The sequence below is a fragment of the Lupinus angustifolius genome, chromosome LG17 (genome assembly GCF_001865875.1).
Source record: "Lupinus angustifolius cultivar Tanjil chromosome LG17, LupAngTanjil_v1.0, whole genome shotgun sequence".
NCBI classification, from domain to species: domain Eukaryota; kingdom Viridiplantae; phylum Streptophyta; class Magnoliopsida; order Fabales; family Fabaceae; genus Lupinus; species Lupinus angustifolius.
This window is the reverse complement of record NC_032025.1, coordinates 7,997,725-8,017,982: the sequence shown is the minus strand read 5'-3', so window position 1 is coordinate 8,017,982 and position 20,258 is coordinate 7,997,725. Positions and strand designations below refer to the sequence as shown.

At 32.3% G+C, this 20,258-nt stretch overlaps 2 protein-coding genes across 4 annotated transcripts; both read right to left on the bottom strand.

The window, feature by feature from the left end:
- Positions 4,174-7,700, bottom strand: LOC109330833 (cationic amino acid transporter 3, mitochondrial-like). The gene is made up of 6 exons (XM_019565110.1): positions 7,693-7,700; positions 7,245-7,576; positions 5,707-5,815; positions 5,373-5,485; positions 4,697-4,772; positions 4,174-4,607 (listed from the first exon to the last, which is right to left on the bottom strand). The coding sequence occupies exons 1-6, from the start codon at positions 7,698-7,700 to the stop codon at positions 4,451-4,453; spliced, it is 795 nt and encodes a 264-aa protein (XP_019420655.1). The 3' UTR covers positions 4,174-4,450.
- On the bottom strand, positions 10,105-19,753 carry LOC109331722 (cationic amino acid transporter 4, vacuolar-like). Of its 3 annotated transcripts, XM_019566401.1 has the most exons (15): positions 19,439-19,752; positions 17,849-18,050; positions 17,550-17,634; positions 16,538-16,678; positions 16,324-16,442; positions 16,148-16,244; positions 15,615-15,787; positions 15,449-15,515; positions 13,548-13,706; positions 13,326-13,437; positions 13,176-13,286; positions 11,638-11,746; positions 11,304-11,416; positions 10,628-10,703; positions 10,105-10,538 (listed from the first exon to the last, which is right to left on the bottom strand). In XM_019566401.1, the coding sequence occupies exons 1-15, from the start codon at positions 19,593-19,595 to the stop codon at positions 10,382-10,384; spliced, it is 1,878 nt and encodes a 625-aa protein (XP_019421946.1). In that variant the 5' UTR covers positions 19,596-19,752; the 3' UTR covers positions 10,105-10,381. The 3 variants fall into 3 exon arrangements, with proteins under 3 accessions (XP_019421946.1, XP_019421944.1, XP_019421945.1); XM_019566399.1 differs by having other exon boundaries at positions 11,638-11,779; positions 13,176-13,437; positions 19,439-19,753; XM_019566400.1 differs by having other exon boundaries at positions 13,176-13,437.

The window sequence follows — 20,258 nt, the reverse complement described above, 5'->3', positions numbered from 1 at the left end:
GTATTGCTAAGAACACATATTACTTGTGTATTTGCATAGTTAAAACACACATGTTACATGTGTATTTACATTATTAAGAACACATATGTTACTCATGTATTTGCCTATTCAAACACATAAGTAAAATAAATGACAATTTCGAATTTGAATTTTCTAATGAAAATATAGAGCCGAAACATGATACTATGTGATTTTTTTAAATAAATATTTTAAATGTTGTAGATAATGAAATGATTTTTGCAATGTTGGATTTTGTTTTTAATAAAAATAAGGAAATCAAATCGTGATATTATATGAGTTTTTTATTAAAAATATTTAAAAGTTAAAATTTGACTTTTTCAATTATAATGGGGGAATTGAAATCTAAAGAATCCGAACTTTAATATTAAAACTCATTGGGAAAAGTACTACAAAACTTTGATAAGTTGAAAAGTACAATAATTCTTATAGTAATACAAATTTTTGTTTTGAAATTATTAAGAAATGCAATAATATATTTAATATTATTATAAAAGGGGAAGGAAATATATAGTGTAGTCATCATAGATAAAAGTCCAATAACATTTTTTTTTGCAATTATTATAAAATGCAATAATGAATTTAATATTATTATATTATTATAGATAAGAAAATGAAATATATAGTGTGAGAATATACACGGGGATGGAACCATTTTGAAGGAAAAAATGAATGAGAAATTGAATAATCAGATTGTTATGCAATTTTTTTATGGTGTCATAAAGTATAGTTTTATTGACTAAACAAGTACCAATAACATCATATTTGAATAATCAGATTGTTACAAGAAGAATACTCACGGTGATGATTAGTGGGACTATTGTATTATTAACGGCCAGAAAGGCCAATAACACACACAAAAACGATGAAGCATGCAAGTGTTGGAGCAACTACAATTTACTCCACAATGGGAGAAATTTTGGGTGCTATATATTGGGGCCTTGATCCGGTTGTACTAGAATCTAAGGTTATAATGGGCTTACTTATATTAAAAAAAAAAAATTAAAAATAATTTAAAATCTACATTGTTGAATTTTTCAAAGGACCTGTTACATCATCTCATCCAATATGGGATGGACCCTTCAATGTAGGTAAGGGTGGAAACAAACAAGGTCATGTCAGACTTTACCTTAAACTGACCGAACCTATATAGCATATAGGACACTGAGTTTGCTCTGTTAGTCTACTTAAAATAATTCAAAGTCTGAGTCTCATATGTTTAAAAGTCTAGCATGACATGTTAGTCTGTTTAAATATCTATTATATTATATAATCTTCAAAGGGTGTGGACCCACTTGCTCCAAGAGTAAGTGAAAAAATCTATTTCGCATCTTAACCATTCATTATAGGAAAATCCAGTGATTAAAATTAGTAAATAGATTTGAATCATTAGACCTTCATAGAATGAATGACTACGATATGGAGTAGATTTTTGTGACTTACTCTTAGAGTAAATAGATCTCCTCTCATCTTAAAATAGGTCATCATGTCTACATTTAAATAGGTCAAAGACTTACTTTTAACTAGGCTCTTTTAACTCTAACAACTAAATTATATTTTTGTATGCATTTTTATATTGAAATTACATATATAATAATATTACTTATATTAAAATTGTATAATATGACTATTATTATGTAATATAACTAAATAGATCAGTCTCTTATGCTTAATAGACCTTTTAGATGGTATAAAGTTTGATTTGTTAAACTAAATATGTTTTTTTAAAAATATAAGTCTAACATGTTCATGAAAAAAGTCTGGTTTAACATAATTTGTTATAGGTCAGATAATAGACCTATATTAGATAGTCTGACATGTTTCATTCCCTGAGTAAGATTTGGACTATATATTGTGATGCTTCAGGATTCGTCAGAGTAATACATGTGAAACTTTATTTTTAAGCAACACATAAAGATAATATATCATCATAAAAAAAGACACCCCAAATCAATAATATTAATTCAATGCTGGACATAGCCAAGCATCTAGAACAAAGCAAAATATTGAAACCATGAAATTTTTATTTAAATATTTTGCTATGACTTTAACATAAGGTCATATCTCTATCCATATATAAGTAATATAACCCACCAAAGGCTCCATCTATGATCATGGAATGTTTTGGGCTGTATTGCACAGGCTCTCAACTTTAGGGCTACCATTATCATCTTGGATTTTTTAGGAGGACACGAAACCCACCTTGTAGAGAATCAGGATCTCTGATCTTCTTCAGTACTAAATAGAAAAGTAAATAAAAAAAGTAAAAAATATCATAATATAATATTTTTATTTTTTAAATGTAATGTAATAACACTTTTACTCTTACATATAAAAGGCAAAAATAATAACTCCCTTCTTCTAGGGAAAATCTTTTCCCTGTAGAAGGATTATAAGTACAAGATGGTGGTAATGGTATCCGAGGAAGTTGATTTTCAAAAAATTAAATGTATCTGGGAAGCTTGTGGGAACCATAGAAGAATATGGTTTTATATTTTAAGTGGGGATATGTAGAAATTAGGTTCAATTTAGATAATGAATCAATATATGGTCAATACGAAAATTATTGAATTAGCAAAATCTTGATAAGTGTATACTTTTTAAAGATAAGATACAAAGTAGACTGAACTAACGGGACCCAGCTTTGTCAAAGTGGAAAGCGTAAAAAAGTTGGAATTCCTACCGTGAGGTCCTTAAACTGAACATAGATGGATCAATTGTGCTTATGGAGGACTCATAAATGTTAATTCTAGTGCATTTGTTCAAGGATTTTATTGTTATTTGGGATTTGTTCTTCTCTTCATGCTAAATCCTATATGAAATTGCAGGGTCAGTGGTCTAAGGGGATATTGAACCAAAAATTAAATATTATGTCCGTGTTTTAAATTGCACTTACGGTAATTAGGAATTGCAATTGGGCCGTAATATCTTATTCTCTACTAGGGGCGTTCGTGGTCCATTTGGATCAGTTTTGAAGCAAAAATCATTCGATCCAAACGCGTAATTAGTATGCGGTCCGGTCCGGTCCGGTCCATTTATATTAAGATGTCCGGTCCAATCCGGACCAAATATTATATGCGGTTTCAGTCCGGTTTGGATCGGTCTATTTTTTAGATATAAACATATAAATTTCTTCAATTTTAGCCTACAACACCAACAAGGTAGTAACCAGAACAATGAAGAAAAGTTTGATTCTTTTGATAACAAGATTAGAAACATCAATATTCATATTGTTACGACAGTTTATATGTGTTTTTGCTGTGTTTAGCTTACTGCTTAATGCTTATGTGATATATTTTAGTTAACTTTTAAAAAAAAATAGTTCCCAATGTATTTAATTCCAACCTATAACCATTAGTTTTAATCTTTTATAATTGAGAGTTGATTTATCAAATTATTACACCATTAAAGTTAAATAGTCCAATAGTTAGCCTAATTGGCAAAGTTAGGAGACAAAACGTATTAGTATCTAAGTTCAAACATTGTCATCTATAAAATTTTCATATAAGAATAATGTATCTCCTCATTGAGGAGATAACTTATCTCCTTCAGCCAGTAAAAATGTGACATGTGTGCTATTTTGTTTATTTTTAAAAATGTTTTTATAAAAAATGATGAAACATGACACATGTCATGATTTCACTGGCAAGAGGAAACAACTTATCTCCTCATACCAGGAGATACTCCATCCCCTTTTCCTATTCCATTCCTTATCAAAAGCTTTACATGAGTAAACTATAAATTAAACAAAATAAAAGATAAATAGTGTAAATTACACATGTAAACAATTCATAATATGTTCTTTATTTGACAAAATGTTCTGCTTTGGTTTGATCTAGTTACCTAACCAATCAAATCAAATAAAGAATGACTAAGTTCATGATGCTTCTATTTGGCGGATGATGATATATATACATAATTTTATCATTGCAAGTGGATATGTTATTTATCAGATTTTGATCAGTAATCATATCATTAAGCAACAACCTTACCGTTATCCGGAAGTTCACTCTTTAGCTAATCAAACTTTTTAGGTGACTAGAAGAGATAATCAAATTTGATGGAAAAGCAAAAATAAAACAACTAAATGAATAATTGAGTTGTAAACCTACTAAAAAATAAACCAAACATGATGAGTTAATCTTATCAAATGAAAAGAGAAAAAGCTGGAATCATACATAAAAGAAATCTTGTAACCTCCAATTCAGTAAAAGTACTATCTTCACATGAAAATTTACCCTATATTTGGACATTACAAACAATAGACTATGAATCATTTTCATCCATGATTCATGATCTGATATCAGAGACAAAGTCTTGGCTTTTCAAGAGGATATTTTCAAAATGGTATAAGTTATGAAAGATTAAAATTCAGTAACAAAAAATGATAGGTTGCTGCAAAGTGATATACACAGTGCCTGCTGTATAAATACTAGAGTAGATGATGTGCTCTAGAGCGATGGATCTCATTGGTGCATGCTGAAGGAACATAAATTGCATTTAAGAGTGAGCTGTGAGTGCGGCCATAGAACAAGTATACAAGTACTCCGATCAACAACCACGCCGAAACTCGTAGCCATGTCGCCATTCTAAAATTCAAACACAAGAATGATTAGATTCTGGTATTTAACTATTCATGGTTTTCAACCATGTTATAGTAGTTGTAGAGATTCCTCACCCAAGACCAATTAGTAAGTAGGTGTTTAGAAGAATGCACGCAGCTGGTAAGAATGGAACAAATGGGCAAACAAAACCTGAAATACAAGGTATTAAAACCTTAGTGTAAAATTTAACCAAAGCTTGAAAGCTTTTTATTTGGAATTAGGAAAAGAGATACAATGAACTAGTTGTTAAAAGATTATGATACACTAGGTAAACCAGAAGTTTGCCAAGATAATAAATTTAATAAAAATAGGAGTAAATACCCATTTAAATCCTTCATGTTTTTTCGACCTTACCGATTTGGTCTCTCAAAAATTGACAAAAACCCAAAATAGTCTCCAAAAATTTCAAATGTGAGTCAAATTATACATTTCTAAGGTTAAATTAATCTCTATCGGGTGTTATAAAAATATGCTAAAAATGACTAATTTAACCTCCATCTGATATTTTTGGAATCATTTTGAGTTTTTTCAATTTTTGAGACTAAACTGATAAGATAGAAAAACATGAGGGATTGGCATGAGTATTTATTCTAAAAATATTTACTCATTCTTTTGTTGATTCTTGCAACTTTGCTAATTATTAACTACCAGAGATTGAATTTCTGAATTGGAGCTAGTTACAAAACAAATATGATTTGTTCTAGAATGAATTTAACGGATTCCTCAAAATCTGTTAAGTTCTACACATACCTCCTGAATGTCCAAAACTGTGCCTTGTATCATCTTGCTTCATGCAAGCCAGCACAGTTATACTGCACAAAAGAAGAATTCCACCCATTCCGCACAATGTGAAGCGCAAAATGCTGCATATGCACAACCACCACAAGGAAACAGAAGGATAAAGCATAATTTATGAATTCAAAGACATTTAAATTGCTAACTGGAGTTTTTTTTTCATAATGTATATGGTGTATGATAGCAATCGCAAAGTTATGTTTATGGGGAAAGCATTTCTCAAAGGAACACCAGGATAACATCTACACTGTTGCTTCGAAACTACCGAGGGACTTCGAAATTGACTGACCTGGGACACCTGTCAATTGAAGCTGCACCTGCAAGTACGAGAACCCCCAGACATAGGAGGGCTATGGTCCATGAAGCAAGTTTTCGCCTATTTTTCTCATTTTGTTCATCTGTATAGACAATTTGAAACCCAAAGTCATCAACTAGCACATCACAGAATAAGAAGTTGATGCAAAGAAAACCAAAACTTTATCACAGAAAATTTGTTTGCCAAAATTGAAATTAAGTGTGTGAAAGAGATTAAAATTTCAAAACTGTACAACAACAATAACCAAGCTTTAGTCTCACTAGGTGAGGTTGGCTATATGGATCGAACAAAGCCATAATGCTCTATCATGAATCATGTTCATTGACAGCATTAATCTCTAAATCTTTCGCAATCGTTTTGCTTATGGTTTTTCTTGGCTTCACTTTTCCTCTAGAAATTAGATTAACCTCCATTTGATCCACTCTTCTTCTTTAGGCTTCTAATGGTATCCTCTATACATGTTCGAATAACCTAACGCACAGTCTACCATGTGTTCTACAATAGGAGCTACTCCAACTTTTTTCCTAATGTATCCATTTCAAATCCTATTTTGTTTAGTATGTTCACTCATCTAACACAATATTCTCATCTCTGCTACATGGATTAATTATTCTTCTGAACATTTTACCGTCCAACATATAGTCACATATAACACTGCAGGTTTTATAACCAAGTGGTAAAACTTCCTCTTAAGCTTGAGTGAGACCTTACTATCGCACTCAACCAATTCATTCACCCCGCTTGAATCCTATGGTTTACATCTCGTCAATTTTACCATTGTGTTGTAAGATTGACTCAAGATGCTTAAAGCTAATGACTTGTGGTATGGTATGATCTTATGTCTTTACCTACACAGTAGGGTTTGTCCACCTCTTGCTAAACTTATACTTTGTCTTACTTTGACTTATACGAAAGTCATGTGCTTTTAAAGTTTGTCTCTACATTTCTAGTTTCCCATTTAATTTCTCTCTTGTATCTCCAAATAGGACAATATCATCCACAAAAAGCATGATATGGAAAAATATAATTCAAATGTGAGCATTAGTACATACTCTATTGAGCCTTCAAAATAGTCTTTTCACTCTTTTGAGCCAATCCCTAAATGGACTAGATTTTTAAGTTAAGAGGGCCATAATTATGGACCATCATTGAATCACAGGATAGAGGGGCACTACCTCCAAAATCCCTAATCATAGATGTAGAAAGTTAAGCAAAATGCAATAATGTGTTCAAGCAAGAAAATGACCTAATGTATTCTTTGGAAACTCTAAAATTATTATGCTTGCTAAGAAAACACAAGACTGATAACCTAGCATTACAAGTAGTTTACCATCTATATTTCTAATCACCCTAACTAATTTACATATCCAACCCCATGTCACCAAACTCATTAACCAGCACAGGAGGTCTTGTAGTTATATATCCACATGATGAATAGAAGATACATCTAGATTCTAAAGTTTATCTAAATTCATTACATAAAAAGGACAGAAAGTTTAAACAATAATTACCATTAGTTACTTCTTTTATGATTAAAGGATGTCCAAGCAAAGCTTCTGACTTGTCATGCAGGTGAATATTCTCACAATAACTAGCAGGATCAACAGGACTTATGGCCTGGTCTTCCTCAATACCACCACCGGAATGCCTCGCTAACCGATCAACAGATGTTTGAAGTGAAGATGGAATAGGTACCTCATCAGGTGGGACATATCTGATTATCAAAACCGAAACTGCAACAGTGATAAATGCCAGCAATGTTCCCACACTAACCTGTATGTTCCCAAAGCAATGACAATAAAAATTTGATGTATGATTATAATCATCTAACAGTGATGTATATCTATTATTATGTAATATAACTAAATAGATCAGTCTCTTATGCTTAATAGACCTTTTAGATGGTATAAAGTTTGATTTGTTAAACTAAATATGTTTTTTTAAAAATATAAGTCTAACATGTTCATGAAAAAAGTCTGGTTTAACATAATTTGTTATAGGTCAGATAATAGACCTATATTAGATAGTCTGACATGTTTCATTCCCTGAGTAAGATTTGGACTATATATTGTGATGCTTCAGGATTCGTCAGAGTAATACATGTGAAACTTTATTTTTAAGCAACACATAAAGATAATATATCATCATAAAAAAAGACACCCCAAATCAATAATATTAATTCAATGCTGGACATAGCCAAGCATCTAGAACAAAGCAAAATATTGAAACCATGAAATTTTTATTTAAATATTTTGCTATGACTTTAACATAAGGTCATATCTCTATCCATATATAAGTAATATAACCCACCAAAGGCTCCATCTATGATCATGGAATGTTTTGGGCTGTATTGCACAGGCTCTCAACTTTAGGGCTACCATTATCATCTTGGATTTTTTAGGAGGACACGAAACCCACCTTGTAGAGAATCAGGATCTCTGATCTTCTTCAGTACTAAATAGAAAAGTAAATAAAAAAAGTAAAAAATATCATAATATAATATTTTTATTTTTTAAATGTAATGTAATAACACTTTTACTCTTACATATAAAAGGCAAAAATAATAACTCCCTTCTTCTAGGGAAAATCTTTTCCCTGTAGAAGGATTATAAGTACAAGATGGTGGTAATGGTATCCGAGGAAGTTGATTTTCAAAAAATTAAATGTATCTGGGAAGCTTGTGGGAACCATAGAAGAATATGGTTTTATATTTTAAGTGGGGATATGTAGAAATTAGGTTCAATTTAGATAATGAATCAATATATGGTCAATACGAAAATTATTGAATTAGCAAAATCTTGATAAGTGTATACTTTTTAAAGATAAGATACAAAGTAGACTGAACTAACGGGACCCAGCTTTGTCAAAGTGGAAAGCGTAAAAAAGTTGGAATTCCTACCGTGAGGTCCTTAAACTGAACATAGATGGATCAATTGTGCTTATGGAGGACTCATAAATGTTAATTCTAGTGCATTTGTTCAAGGATTTTATTGTTATTTGGGATTTGTTCTTCTCTTCATGCTAAATCCTATATGAAATTGCAGGGTCAGTGGTCTAAGGGGATATTGAACCAAAAATTAAATATTATGTCCGTGTTTTAAATTGCACTTACGGTAATTAGGAATTGCAATTGGGCCGTAATATCTTATTCTCTACTAGGGGCGTTCGTGGTCCATTTGGATCAGTTTTGAAGCAAAAATCATTCGATCCAAACGCGTAATTAGTATGCGGTCCGGTCCGGTCCGGTCCATTTATATTAAGATGTCCGGTCCAATCCGGACCAAATATTATATGCGGTTTCAGTCCGGTTTGGATCGGTCTATTTTTTAGATATAAACATATAAATTTCTTCAATTTTAGCCTACAACACCAACAAGGTAGTAACCAGAACAATGAAGAAAAGTTTGATTCTTTTGATAACAAGATTAGAAACATCAATATTCATATTGTTACGACAGTTTATATGTGTTTTTGCTGTGTTTAGCTTACTGCTTAATGCTTATGTGATATATTTTAGTTAACTTTTAAAAAAAAATAGTTCCCAATGTATTTAATTCCAACCTATAACCATTAGTTTTAATCTTTTATAATTGAGAGTTGATTTATCAAATTATTACACCATTAAAGTTAAATAGTCCAATAGTTAGCCTAATTGGCAAAGTTAGGAGACAAAACGTATTAGTATCTAAGTTCAAACATTGTCATCTATAAAATTTTCATATAAGAATAATGTATCTCCTCATTGAGGAGATAACTTATCTCCTTCAGCCAGTAAAAATGTGACATGTGTTCTATTTTGTTTATTTTTAAAAATGTTTTTATAAAAAATGATGAAACATGACACATGTCATGATTTCACTGGCAAGAGGAAACAACTTATCTCCTCATACCAGGAGATACTCCATCCCCTTTTCCTATTCCATTCCTTATCAAAAGCTTTACATGAGTAAACTATAAATTAAACAAAATAAAAGATAAATAGTGTAAATTACACATGTAAACAATTCATAATATGTTCTTTATTTGACAAAATGTTCTGCTTTGGTTTGATCTAGTTACCTAACCAATCAAATCAAATAAAGAATGACTAAGTTCATGATGCTTCTATTTGGCGGATGATGATATATATACATAATTTTATCATTGCAAGTGGATATGTTATTTATCAGATTTTGATCAGTAATCATATCATTAAGCAACAACCTTACCGTTATCCGGAAGTTCACTCTTTAGCTAATCAAACTTTTTAGGTGACTAGAAGAGATAATCAAATTTGATGGAAAAGCAAAAATAAAACAACTAAATGAATAATTGAGTTGTAAACCTACTAAAAAATAAACCAAACATGATGAGTTAATCTTATCAAATGAAAAGAGAAAAAGCTGGAATCATACATAAAAGAAATCTTGTAACCTCCAATTCAGTAAAAGTACTATCTTCACATGAAAATTTACCCTATATTTGGACATTACAAACAATAGACTATGAATCATTTTCATCCATGATTCATGATCTGATATCAGAGACAAAGTCTTGGCTTTTCAAGAGGATATTTTCAAAATGGTATAAGTTATGAAAGATTAAAATTCAGTAACAAAAAATGATAGGTTGCTGCAAAGTGATATACACAGTGCCTGCTGTATAAATACTAGAGTAGATGATGTGCTCTAGAGCGATGGATCTCATTGGTGCATGCTGAAGGAACATAAATTGCATTTAAGAGTGAGCTGTGAGTGCGGCCATAGAACAAGTATACAAGTACTCCGATCAACAACCACGCCGAAACTCGTAGCCATGTCGCCATTCTAAAATTCAAACACAAGAATGATTAGATTCTGGTATTTAACTATTCATGGTTTTCAACCATGTTATAGTAGTTGTAGAGATTCCTCACCCAAGACCAATTAGTAAGTAGGTGTTTAGAAGAATGCACGCAGCTGGTAAGAATGGAACAAATGGGCAAACAAAACCTGAAATACAAGGTATTAAAACCTTAGTGTAAAATTTAACCAAAGCTTGAAAGCTTTTTATTTGGAATTAGGAAAAGAGATACAATGAACTAGTTGTTAAAAGATTATGATACACTAGGTAAACCAGAAGTTTGCCAAGATAATAAATTTAATAAAAATAGGAGTAAATACCCATTTAAATCCTTCATGTTTTTTCGACCTTACCGATTTGGTCTCTCAAAAATTGACAAAAACCCAAAATAGTCTCCAAAAATTTCAAATGTGAGTCAAATTATACATTTCTAAGGTTAAATTAATCTCTATCGGGTGTTATAAAAATATGCTAAAAATGACTAATTTAACCTCCATCTGATATTTTTGGAATCATTTTGAGTTTTTTCAATTTTTGAGACTAAACTGATAAGATAGAAAAACATGAGGGATTGGCATGAGTATTTATTCTAAAAATATTTACTCATTCTTTTGTTGATTCTTGCAACTTTGCTAATTATTAACTACCAGAGATTGAATTTCTGAATTGGAGCTAGTTACAAAACAAATATGATTTGTTCTAGAATGAATTTAACGGATTCCTCAAAATCTGTTAAGTTCTACACATACCTCCTGAATGTCCAAAACTGTGCCTTGTATCATCTTGCTTCATGCAAGCCAGCACAGTTATACTGCACAAAAGAAGAATTCCACCCATTCCGCACAATGTGAAGCGCAAAATGCTGCATATGCACAACCACCACAAGGAAACAGAAGGATAAAGCATAATTTATGAATTCAAAGACATTTAAATTGCTAACTGGAGTTTTTTTTTCATAATGTATATGGTGTATGATAGCAATCGCAAAGTTATGTTTATGGGGAAAGCATTTCTCAAAGGAACACCAGGATAACATCTACACTGTTGCTTCGAAACTACCGAGGGACTTCGAAATTGACTGACCTGGGACACCTGTCAATTGAAGCTGCACCTGCAAGTACGAGAACCCCCAGACATAGGAGGGCTATGGTCCATGAAGCAAGTTTTCGCCTATTTTTCTCATTTTGTTCATCTGTATAGACAATTTGAAACCCAAAGTCATCAACTAGCACATCACAGAATAAGAAGTTGATGCAAAGAAAACCAAAACTTTATCACAGAAAATTTGTTTGCCAAAATTGAAATTAAGTGTGTGAAAGAGATTAAAATTTCAAAACTGTACAACAACAATAACCAAGCTTTAGTCTCACTAGGTGAGGTTGGCTATATGGATCGAACAAAGCCATAATGCTCTATCATGAATCATGTTCATTGACAGCATTAATCTCTAAATCTTTCGCAATCGTTTTGCTTATGGTTTTTCTTGGCTTCACTTTTCCTCTAGAAATTAGATTAACCTCCATTTGATCCACTCTTCTTCTTTAGGCTTCTAATGGTATCCTCTATACATGTTCGAATAACCTAACGCACAGTCTACCATGTGTTCTACAATAGGAGCTACTCCAACTTTTTTCCTAATGTATCCATTTCAAATCCTATTTTGTTTAGTATGTTCACTCATCTAACACAATATTCTCATCTCTGCTACATGGATTAATTATTCTTCTGAACATTTTACCGTCCAACATATAGTCACATATAACACTGCAGGTTTTATAACCAAGTGGTAAAACTTCCTCTTAAGCTTGAGTGAGACCTTACTATCGCACTCAACCAATTCATTCACCCCGCTTGAATCCTATGGTTTACATCTCGTCAATTTTACCATTGTGTTGTAAGATTGACTCAAGATGCTTAAAGCTAATGACTTGTGGTATGGTATGATCTTATGTCTTTACCTACACAGTAGGGTTTGTCCACCTCTTGCTAAACTTATACTTTGTCTTACTTTGACTTATACGAAAGTCATGTGCTTTTAAAGTTTGTCTCTACATTTCTAGTTTCCCATTTAATTTCTCTCTTGTATCTCCAAATAGGACAATATCATCCACAAAAAGCATGATATGGAAAAATATAATTCAAATGTGAGCATTAGTACATACTCTATTGAGCCTTCAAAATAGTCTTTTCACTCTTTTGAGCCAATCCCTAAATGGACTAGATTTTTAAGTTAAGAGGGCCATAATTATGGACCATCATTGAATCACAGGATAGAGGGGCACTACCTCCAAAATCCCTAATCATAGATGTAGAAAGTTAAGCAAAATGCAATAATGTGTTCAAGCAAGAAAATGACCTAATGTATTCTTTGGAAACTCTAAAATTATTATGCTTGCTAAGAAAACACAAGACTGATAACCTAGCATTACAAGTAGTTTACCATCTATATTTCTAATCACCCTAACTAATTTACATATCCAACCCCATGTCACCAAACTCATTAACCAGCACAGGAGGTCTTGTAGTTATATATCCACATGATGAATAGAAGATACATCTAGATTCTAAAGTTTATCTAAATTCATTACATAAAAAGGACAGAAAGTTTAAACAATAATTACCATTAGTTACTTCTTTTATGATTAAAGGATGTCCAAGCAAAGCTTCTGACTTGTCATGCAGGTGAATATTCTCACAATAACTAGCAGGATCAACAGGACTTATGGCCTGGTCTTCCTCAATACCACCACCGGAATGCCTCGCTAACCGATCAACAGATGTTTGAAGTGAAGATGGAATAGGTACCTCATCAGGTGGGACATATCTGATTATCAAAACCGAAACTGCAACAGTGATAAATGCCAGCAATGTTCCCACACTAACCTGTATGTTCCCAAAGCAATGACAATAAAAATTTGATGTATGATTATAATCATCTAACAGTGATGTATATTCCTATTTATCATCTCATGTTCTTGTACACCTAAACTCACCATCCCCGCTAACTGGGAAACATCCATGAAGAATGCTAGAACAGCTGCAAAGACACCAGTGACAATAGTGCTTTTCAAAGGAACCTGTGTGCGTCTATTGATGTCGGAAAAGAATGATGGCAACAAACCATCCCTTGCCATTGCCATAAAGATCCGTGGCTGAAAAACATTCATTCCGGTGGGAAGATATATTTATCATGTGCAACTACAAGAGACATAACTCACAGTAATAGTAACAAATATTGACATATGCGGCATATTTATGCATAGATGAATGTGTATATACAGATATGTACATGATATTTAGAATCCAACCGAAAGATACCTGTAGTATAGATTGCAACACATGCTGAAAAACTATATTTGATTGTTAAATTAGACAATAAAAGAAGCAAAGATATACATAAAAATAAAGAAACGGTGACTTTAAAAAATAAATTGGATAGTATGCATTCCCTTAACTTTTGGAGCACATATTATAAGGAGCTAATTTAACAAATAGATTTCAATAGAAAAGGTAGAAGAAATGCAAGTCATTTAAATCATGTTTCTGAGTCCACATGACCTTTAACCAAATACAAATGTCCCTGGAGTGTAATTTGTCAGAAAAAGATAATTTATCACAAAATAAACATTTCGAGAAGGGTAACATAACATAAACAAAAACCATTTCCTTGAACATACACTAATGCCTTTTAGAAATCAGTCACATCCATCTTTTCTTGTAAGTTGATATAATTAGTTCATGAGATGATTTTCATATTTTGGTTATATAATAATTTTAGTTATCTATTTCAGGAAAACATTTCTTCGTATATTTTAATTGTCATAAAGCAATGTGATAATTTTAGTAGTTCCAATACTTTTGAAAAAGGAAATGGGTAAAGTGAATTTATTTTAGAAACTGGAGGATAAATTAGTTCATGTGAGACAGGGGAAGCTTTTAATGCCATTGTTATTGAAAGCATGAAATTTGAAATGGAGTAACAGATCAGTTCCTGATTTCCTGTTAAAGCTCATATACCTAAACAACTAGAAAGTATCATAAAGAAAATAAAACAATCTAGTAACAAATTAAGGGCATAGATGAATTGGAAAAATAATTTTGAAGTCATAAAAGCATTGTGCATATTTGGTTTGACGATATATTTCAAATTTTATTAAAGATTAAATCAGAATTTTTTATATTTCTTAAAATACATCCAAAGTATTCTCATAAATATTGCACTACTCAGTTAAAAATATTGAACTAGTTTTTCCCTTGTTATCTTAAATGTTTGGATTAGGAAAGAAAATCCACAACAAAAAGTTGAAGGAAAGGATAGTTGTGAAAAAAATGAACTGAGTTTAGTTCTTTTCAATGAAAATGGAAGAAAATAAAAATGTATATTTGTGAAATAACATGAATATGAAGTTTGGGATATAGGAAAGAAAAAGTGTAGGTGAAAATAGTGTTACCAAACTCAGTTTGGACTGGTCGATCCGACTGGTTCAACAGTGAACCAAGCATTTAACCGGTCCGAATCTCTCATCTAATCAGTTTTTCATCAAAATCGGATTGACTCGGTTGGTTAATCATAAAATCTGTGAGTCGGATGGCCAGAAGGTTGGACCTACCGAGTCAATCAAATGTTTTTAACTTATTTATAGTTATGTTTGTCAGTTTTGTTAACTTATGATATAGCAAAACTTTCGTTGTTTAATTAAACTTTAAACTTATTGTAAGCTTTTGTTGCATTTAAAGCATAGTGCGTATTTTGTTGCATTGAAAGCGTAGATGAATTGGAAAAATAATTTTGAAGTCATAAAAATTCAAAACCAAAACGTAAGCAGCCATAACCAAATGAAGTGAACAGAGGTGCTCAATAAATAACTTAAATCTTAGCCATTTGTTTATGTACCTGAGGAAGAATTGATCCCAACAAACTGGAAAAGAGAGCAGTGACGGATCCGGTTGTTATTAAATACCTGCCATATGGAAAGATGGAGCTTAAAGCGTGATTCAAACGAGACATCCATATGTTTGGAGTTAGGCTATATAGTTAGTGTGCTACTTGCAAACCTTACACTGCCCAATCCATTCCGTAGCTAGAAAATGCTGAGGAGATTGGCGTATCCGGATTCAACTCATAGTATGGTACTAAGCCAACAATAACTGCTGAAACAAACATATAAAGAACGCAACAAATACATAATGCAGTTGATATGCCAAGAGGCAAATCTCTTTGCGGGTTTTTTACCTGCACGATGATGAAACAAAACACTTAATGGAAGAATCTTCAAGATAATGTCTTTTCATAATACTAGCATCCCAAAGCCATGATGCTTTGAGATACTCAAATTAACAGAGATATATTGATATAGCAGTAGTACATTAAAAGAACTAGCTCCAAGTCTTCTACCAATAATTTTTTTCTCATTTTAGAAACAAGAAAAGGTAGTGAATGCTAGTCACTGTTTTCTTATAATGAGTCAGAGTTTTATTCAACGTTAAATGCTATGCGCCAATGATGATGGTTGATTGAAATGCTTTGCATTTAGTTTCTGCCATTACAAACACGAAATGATTTTAAAGATCAGTCCACCTTGTGAATATTTACCTCCTCAGCTGTGCTAGTCACCGCATCAAAACCAATGTACGAAAAGAAAACTATTGCAGACCCGGCAAACATTCCATTTACTCCATATGGAAAATACCTGAGATATAAGACACAATTTTCAGCTATATCAACGACAAGTATGCTATAGATGATGAGACAAAAAACACACACTGTACCCGCTGGGGAGCTCATATCCAACCCATCCAGACTTGAAACATTGATATCCACCAACTATAATGACAAAAAGCATGACACAGACATTTACCGTTGTCACTATGAATTGTGCTGTTGAACTCTGAAACATCGGTGTTAGATAAGAGAGGTAAGTAGAGAGAGAGACAGAGACAGAGGCAAAGCAGTTAAACTCAAGTATTACTTGAAAAGGCATACCTCCTTGATTCCAAGGCACAGGAGTATGGTGACAAGAAGAACTAATACAGCTGCACACGGATCAACAACAATTCCAAGACCTGGTAAAGTATGTCGAGCTAAAAATGAAGGTAGGTTGTCCTCACCACCAAAAAACAAGGCCTGCAGTAAGCAAGACAGATATGAATACAGCAATAACCAAACCTTAGTCTCACTAGGTGGAGTCAGCAAAGCAAGACAAATATTACTGCAAAACCAAATTACTAAATATGTTATTATCCGTCTTGTTATTACATGCTCGTTGGACTGAAGCAGATAGGTGATCAATTTAAGAAAATGAACCAAGTAAGAAATCTCATACATGTTACTTTGGTTTCAATTACTGTACAGATGCATAAGCCACTCCCACTACCTTACTTGATATCTTAACCTTTTCAGCAAGCATTTCTCTAACATTGTATTAGAGTTAACCAACTGGATCTGGGTTTCATGCTCCCCCCTCAGACTCCCACTGTTAAATTAAATTCTACCAAAAAGAAACGGTAGGCCTATCTTTGCCCACTCTTGCTGCTTGGTCAGTTTTTTATTACGGAAGCGGGTTAAATTTGACGTAGATAACTGACGGCACACATCATTTGACAAGATAGCAGTATATAAAAGTTGCAGTCAGCTGATTTCATGCCATTATTTCCTGGAGTATGTATTAAAAATAAAGAGCACATAATAATTTGCAGTGGTAGCACCATGTTAGTTTTCTTTCTCAGCATTTTCTCGTGTACCTTGTTTTTAATGTCTTGGGTGGAAACTTCAAGCACATCACAACAAAATTAGCAAGTCAACTAAATGTCAATACACATCACTTCTTCAAGATACCACTGTCATTCTATGTGCAATTTCAGATCACCCAAAACTCTTACATTTAAATAAAATCTCTTTCTATCTCTCTGCTTTATCTACATCCTCAATTACTAAGGTGGCATGAATGTCAAAAGAGAAATGTTTGGAGTAAGAAGGGGGGAAAACTCTTACATACCAGATTTGGGGTTATACCACGAGCAACAGCTGAACCACCAATTGTATATTCTAGAATGAGGGCCCAACCAACCAACCATGCAACTCTGGTATCAAAATCAAAGTTTAAATTATGAATTCACTAACAATGAAAGAAAATAAATAGAGAAAACTTAATCATTAACGATATCCGCTTCAAAGCACATTTTCATTTTCTGAAATGTTGATGACTTAACAAGATATTTCTTCACCTCACACCAGTACTCTAATTAACCAATATGCTAACAGTAAGGTTCCCAAATAGTCAAACATGCAACATACCCTTCTCCAATGCATATGTATGTATAATGATAAGCACTTCCTGCAGATGGACATCGACATGCAAGCTCTGCATAGCAAAAAGCTGATAGTGCAGCAGCTATTCCCGCAACGAGAAGTGATATCACAATTGCTGGTCCAGCTTGCTCTCGAGCAACTGTTCCAATGAGAATATATACTCCAGCTCCTATGGTAGATCCAACCCCTAATTATCAAAAATGGTCAATTACCTTTAGAAAGCTAATGTTTGATAATCTGATTTTCAAATGTTGGCTATTGTGTATGTTATGTTAACTAGTCCAGTGTTTCCTGAGAACACCCGAAAAATTAACCAAGAATATTGAATATAAAAGAGTAAAGAATCATTAGAACTTTAAAACCTTAAGCTCAACTAAATTTTTATGACATACTTTCTTGATCCGTATTTTTCATCTCTATTTGAGACCAATAATACATACAAATTAAACCCTTTCTCCAGCAAAAACAGTGCCAAACTTCTTACTGCCCTTTAATACTTTAGCAAAATCAAATGATTTTTCCATTAAATATTTGGTGTTCCATTGTTCAGCTATGTTAATTGGACCAAAATATCCTCAATTAGTGCCACTATCAAGAAAACAACATTTTCGTGCTTCAAATTCTAGTTGTACCAATGCACCCCGTTCACAAAGTCACAAATGATATGGGTGGTGAACGCAAATTCTCTTCTATCCTCAATACTTCAATTTTTATTTTATTATATAGACAAAGGGTTTTTTAACGGGTAGGGGGATAGTGCAATTATCGGGGTTTAAACTCAGGTGCTCAAACTTTATGTCCCGCAAGTCTACCAATTTTGGGTGATATTTTAAGATGCTCAAGATCTGACACCAAAACACTGACCTAATAGTTTCTGCGCATAGCATCATTTAGTACGTAAAGTTAGTAAATTATTTAACACAACGCTTCTAGGTAACTGTCCATTTCGTATTCTACCCAAAACTGATAAGTAGAACACTACTCAACCAACTATTCATTGATCTTACGGAAGCAAAGACAATCACATTGTCTTCCTTGAATAAGCTCATCTCAAGTTCAAAGCTCAATAAGCTCATAGCCCAGAGATGTCAAATTAACTCAAAATCACTAGATTTTCTTCAGGTTCTGTATTCTGCATAAATCCTAACTCGAATATAAAATTAACCCTACATTATTGTGACAAGCAAACTTGATGCTCCACCCTAGTAATAATATCCACGAACCACACCAAAACAACATTTTCAGACATCAAAAAGGGAGATAAAAAATCAGCATTTTCTGGGGTTGACATAAAAAACATAAGGGTGGAGTGCAAAATCACCCATACATAACATACATAAGCACACATTACTAGTATAATTAAACCGGAATTGCATCATCTGCTATTGCACCATTCCATTTGACCAATTTTACACTTCAATAATCAAATCATAAAATCACATAACTAAGAGCATCACATATCATATCACAATTAATAGTTTAATTTCTTCCTTCATGAAAGAAACATATATTTAAATAAAAAAGCAAACAATATATATAAATATATTTATCAAATTTATGGTCTTCAGCAGTTACCAATTGCAACAAGATCAATAACAGATAAAGTTCTAGCCAATTGATGACCATGGCCATTGATATGAACAGAATCAACTTGCTTCCTCCTAATCAAACATCCAAATCCTCTTGACCATGTTCCTCTTCCAACTCCACCATTTTCATCCCTTGCTATCATTATCTAAAACCAGTATATAAGTATTAAGAGTTTATCTCACTTTTTTTCTAGTAAAGGAGTAAACTTTGATGAACCCCACAAATATTTTATGCCCAGAAAAATCTACACACCACCCTTTTCGTTTGTGTTAGAAAATCAGCAATGAGTGAGGAGGGATATGGATTTTGTCATATAAGAAGAAGACTAAATATCCAATTTTGTGAAGAAAAAAAATATTATCTTCATTTAGTGGTTGAGAAATAAAAATTTAATATTTTATAAATACATATTTTAATTATTTTAAAAATACTTTAAGGATATATTTCAAATTTTATTAAAGATTAAATCATTTTTTTTTTATATTCTTGATATCCATCCAAAGTTTTCTCATAAACAATGCACTACTCACTTAAAATTATTGGACTAGTTTTTCCCTTGTTATCTTATATGTTTGGCTTGGGAAATAAAATCCAAGAAAAAAGGTTGAAGGAAAGGATAGTTGTGAAAATAAAAATGAAGTGATTTTAATTGTTTTCAATGAAAATGGAAGAAAATAAAAATATATATTTGTGAAATAACTTGAATATGAAGTTTGGGATATAGGAAAGAAAAAGTATTGGGGAAAATAGTGTTATAAAACTCAACTTAAATTTGCTGATCCGATCAGTTCAGCAGCAAATCGAG

Bases quoted from the DNA above. Each gene is read 5' to 3' on its own strand.
- LOC109330833 (XM_019565110.1), bottom strand. The intron at 5,486-5,706 runs GTCAGTCAATTT...GTGCATATGCAG, and splicing joins TCAATTGACAGGTGTCCCAG to CATTTTGCGCTTCACATTGT. The intron at 4,773-5,372 runs GTATGTGTAGAA...CTTGTATTTCAG, and splicing joins CAGTTTTGGACATTCAGGAG to GTTTTGTTTGCCCATTTGTT.
- LOC109331722 (XM_019566399.1), bottom strand. From the start codon at position 19,595: ATGATAGCAAGGGATGAAAATGGTGGAGTTGGAAGAGGAACATGGTCA. The intron at 18,051-19,438 runs GTAACTGCTGAA...TTTGATAATTAG, and splicing joins TATTGATCTTGTTGCAATTG to GGGTTGGATCTACCATAGGA. The intron at 16,443-16,537 runs GTATGCCTTTTC...CCGATGTTTCAG, and splicing joins TGTGCCTTGGAATCAAGGAG to AGTTCAACAGCACAATTCAT.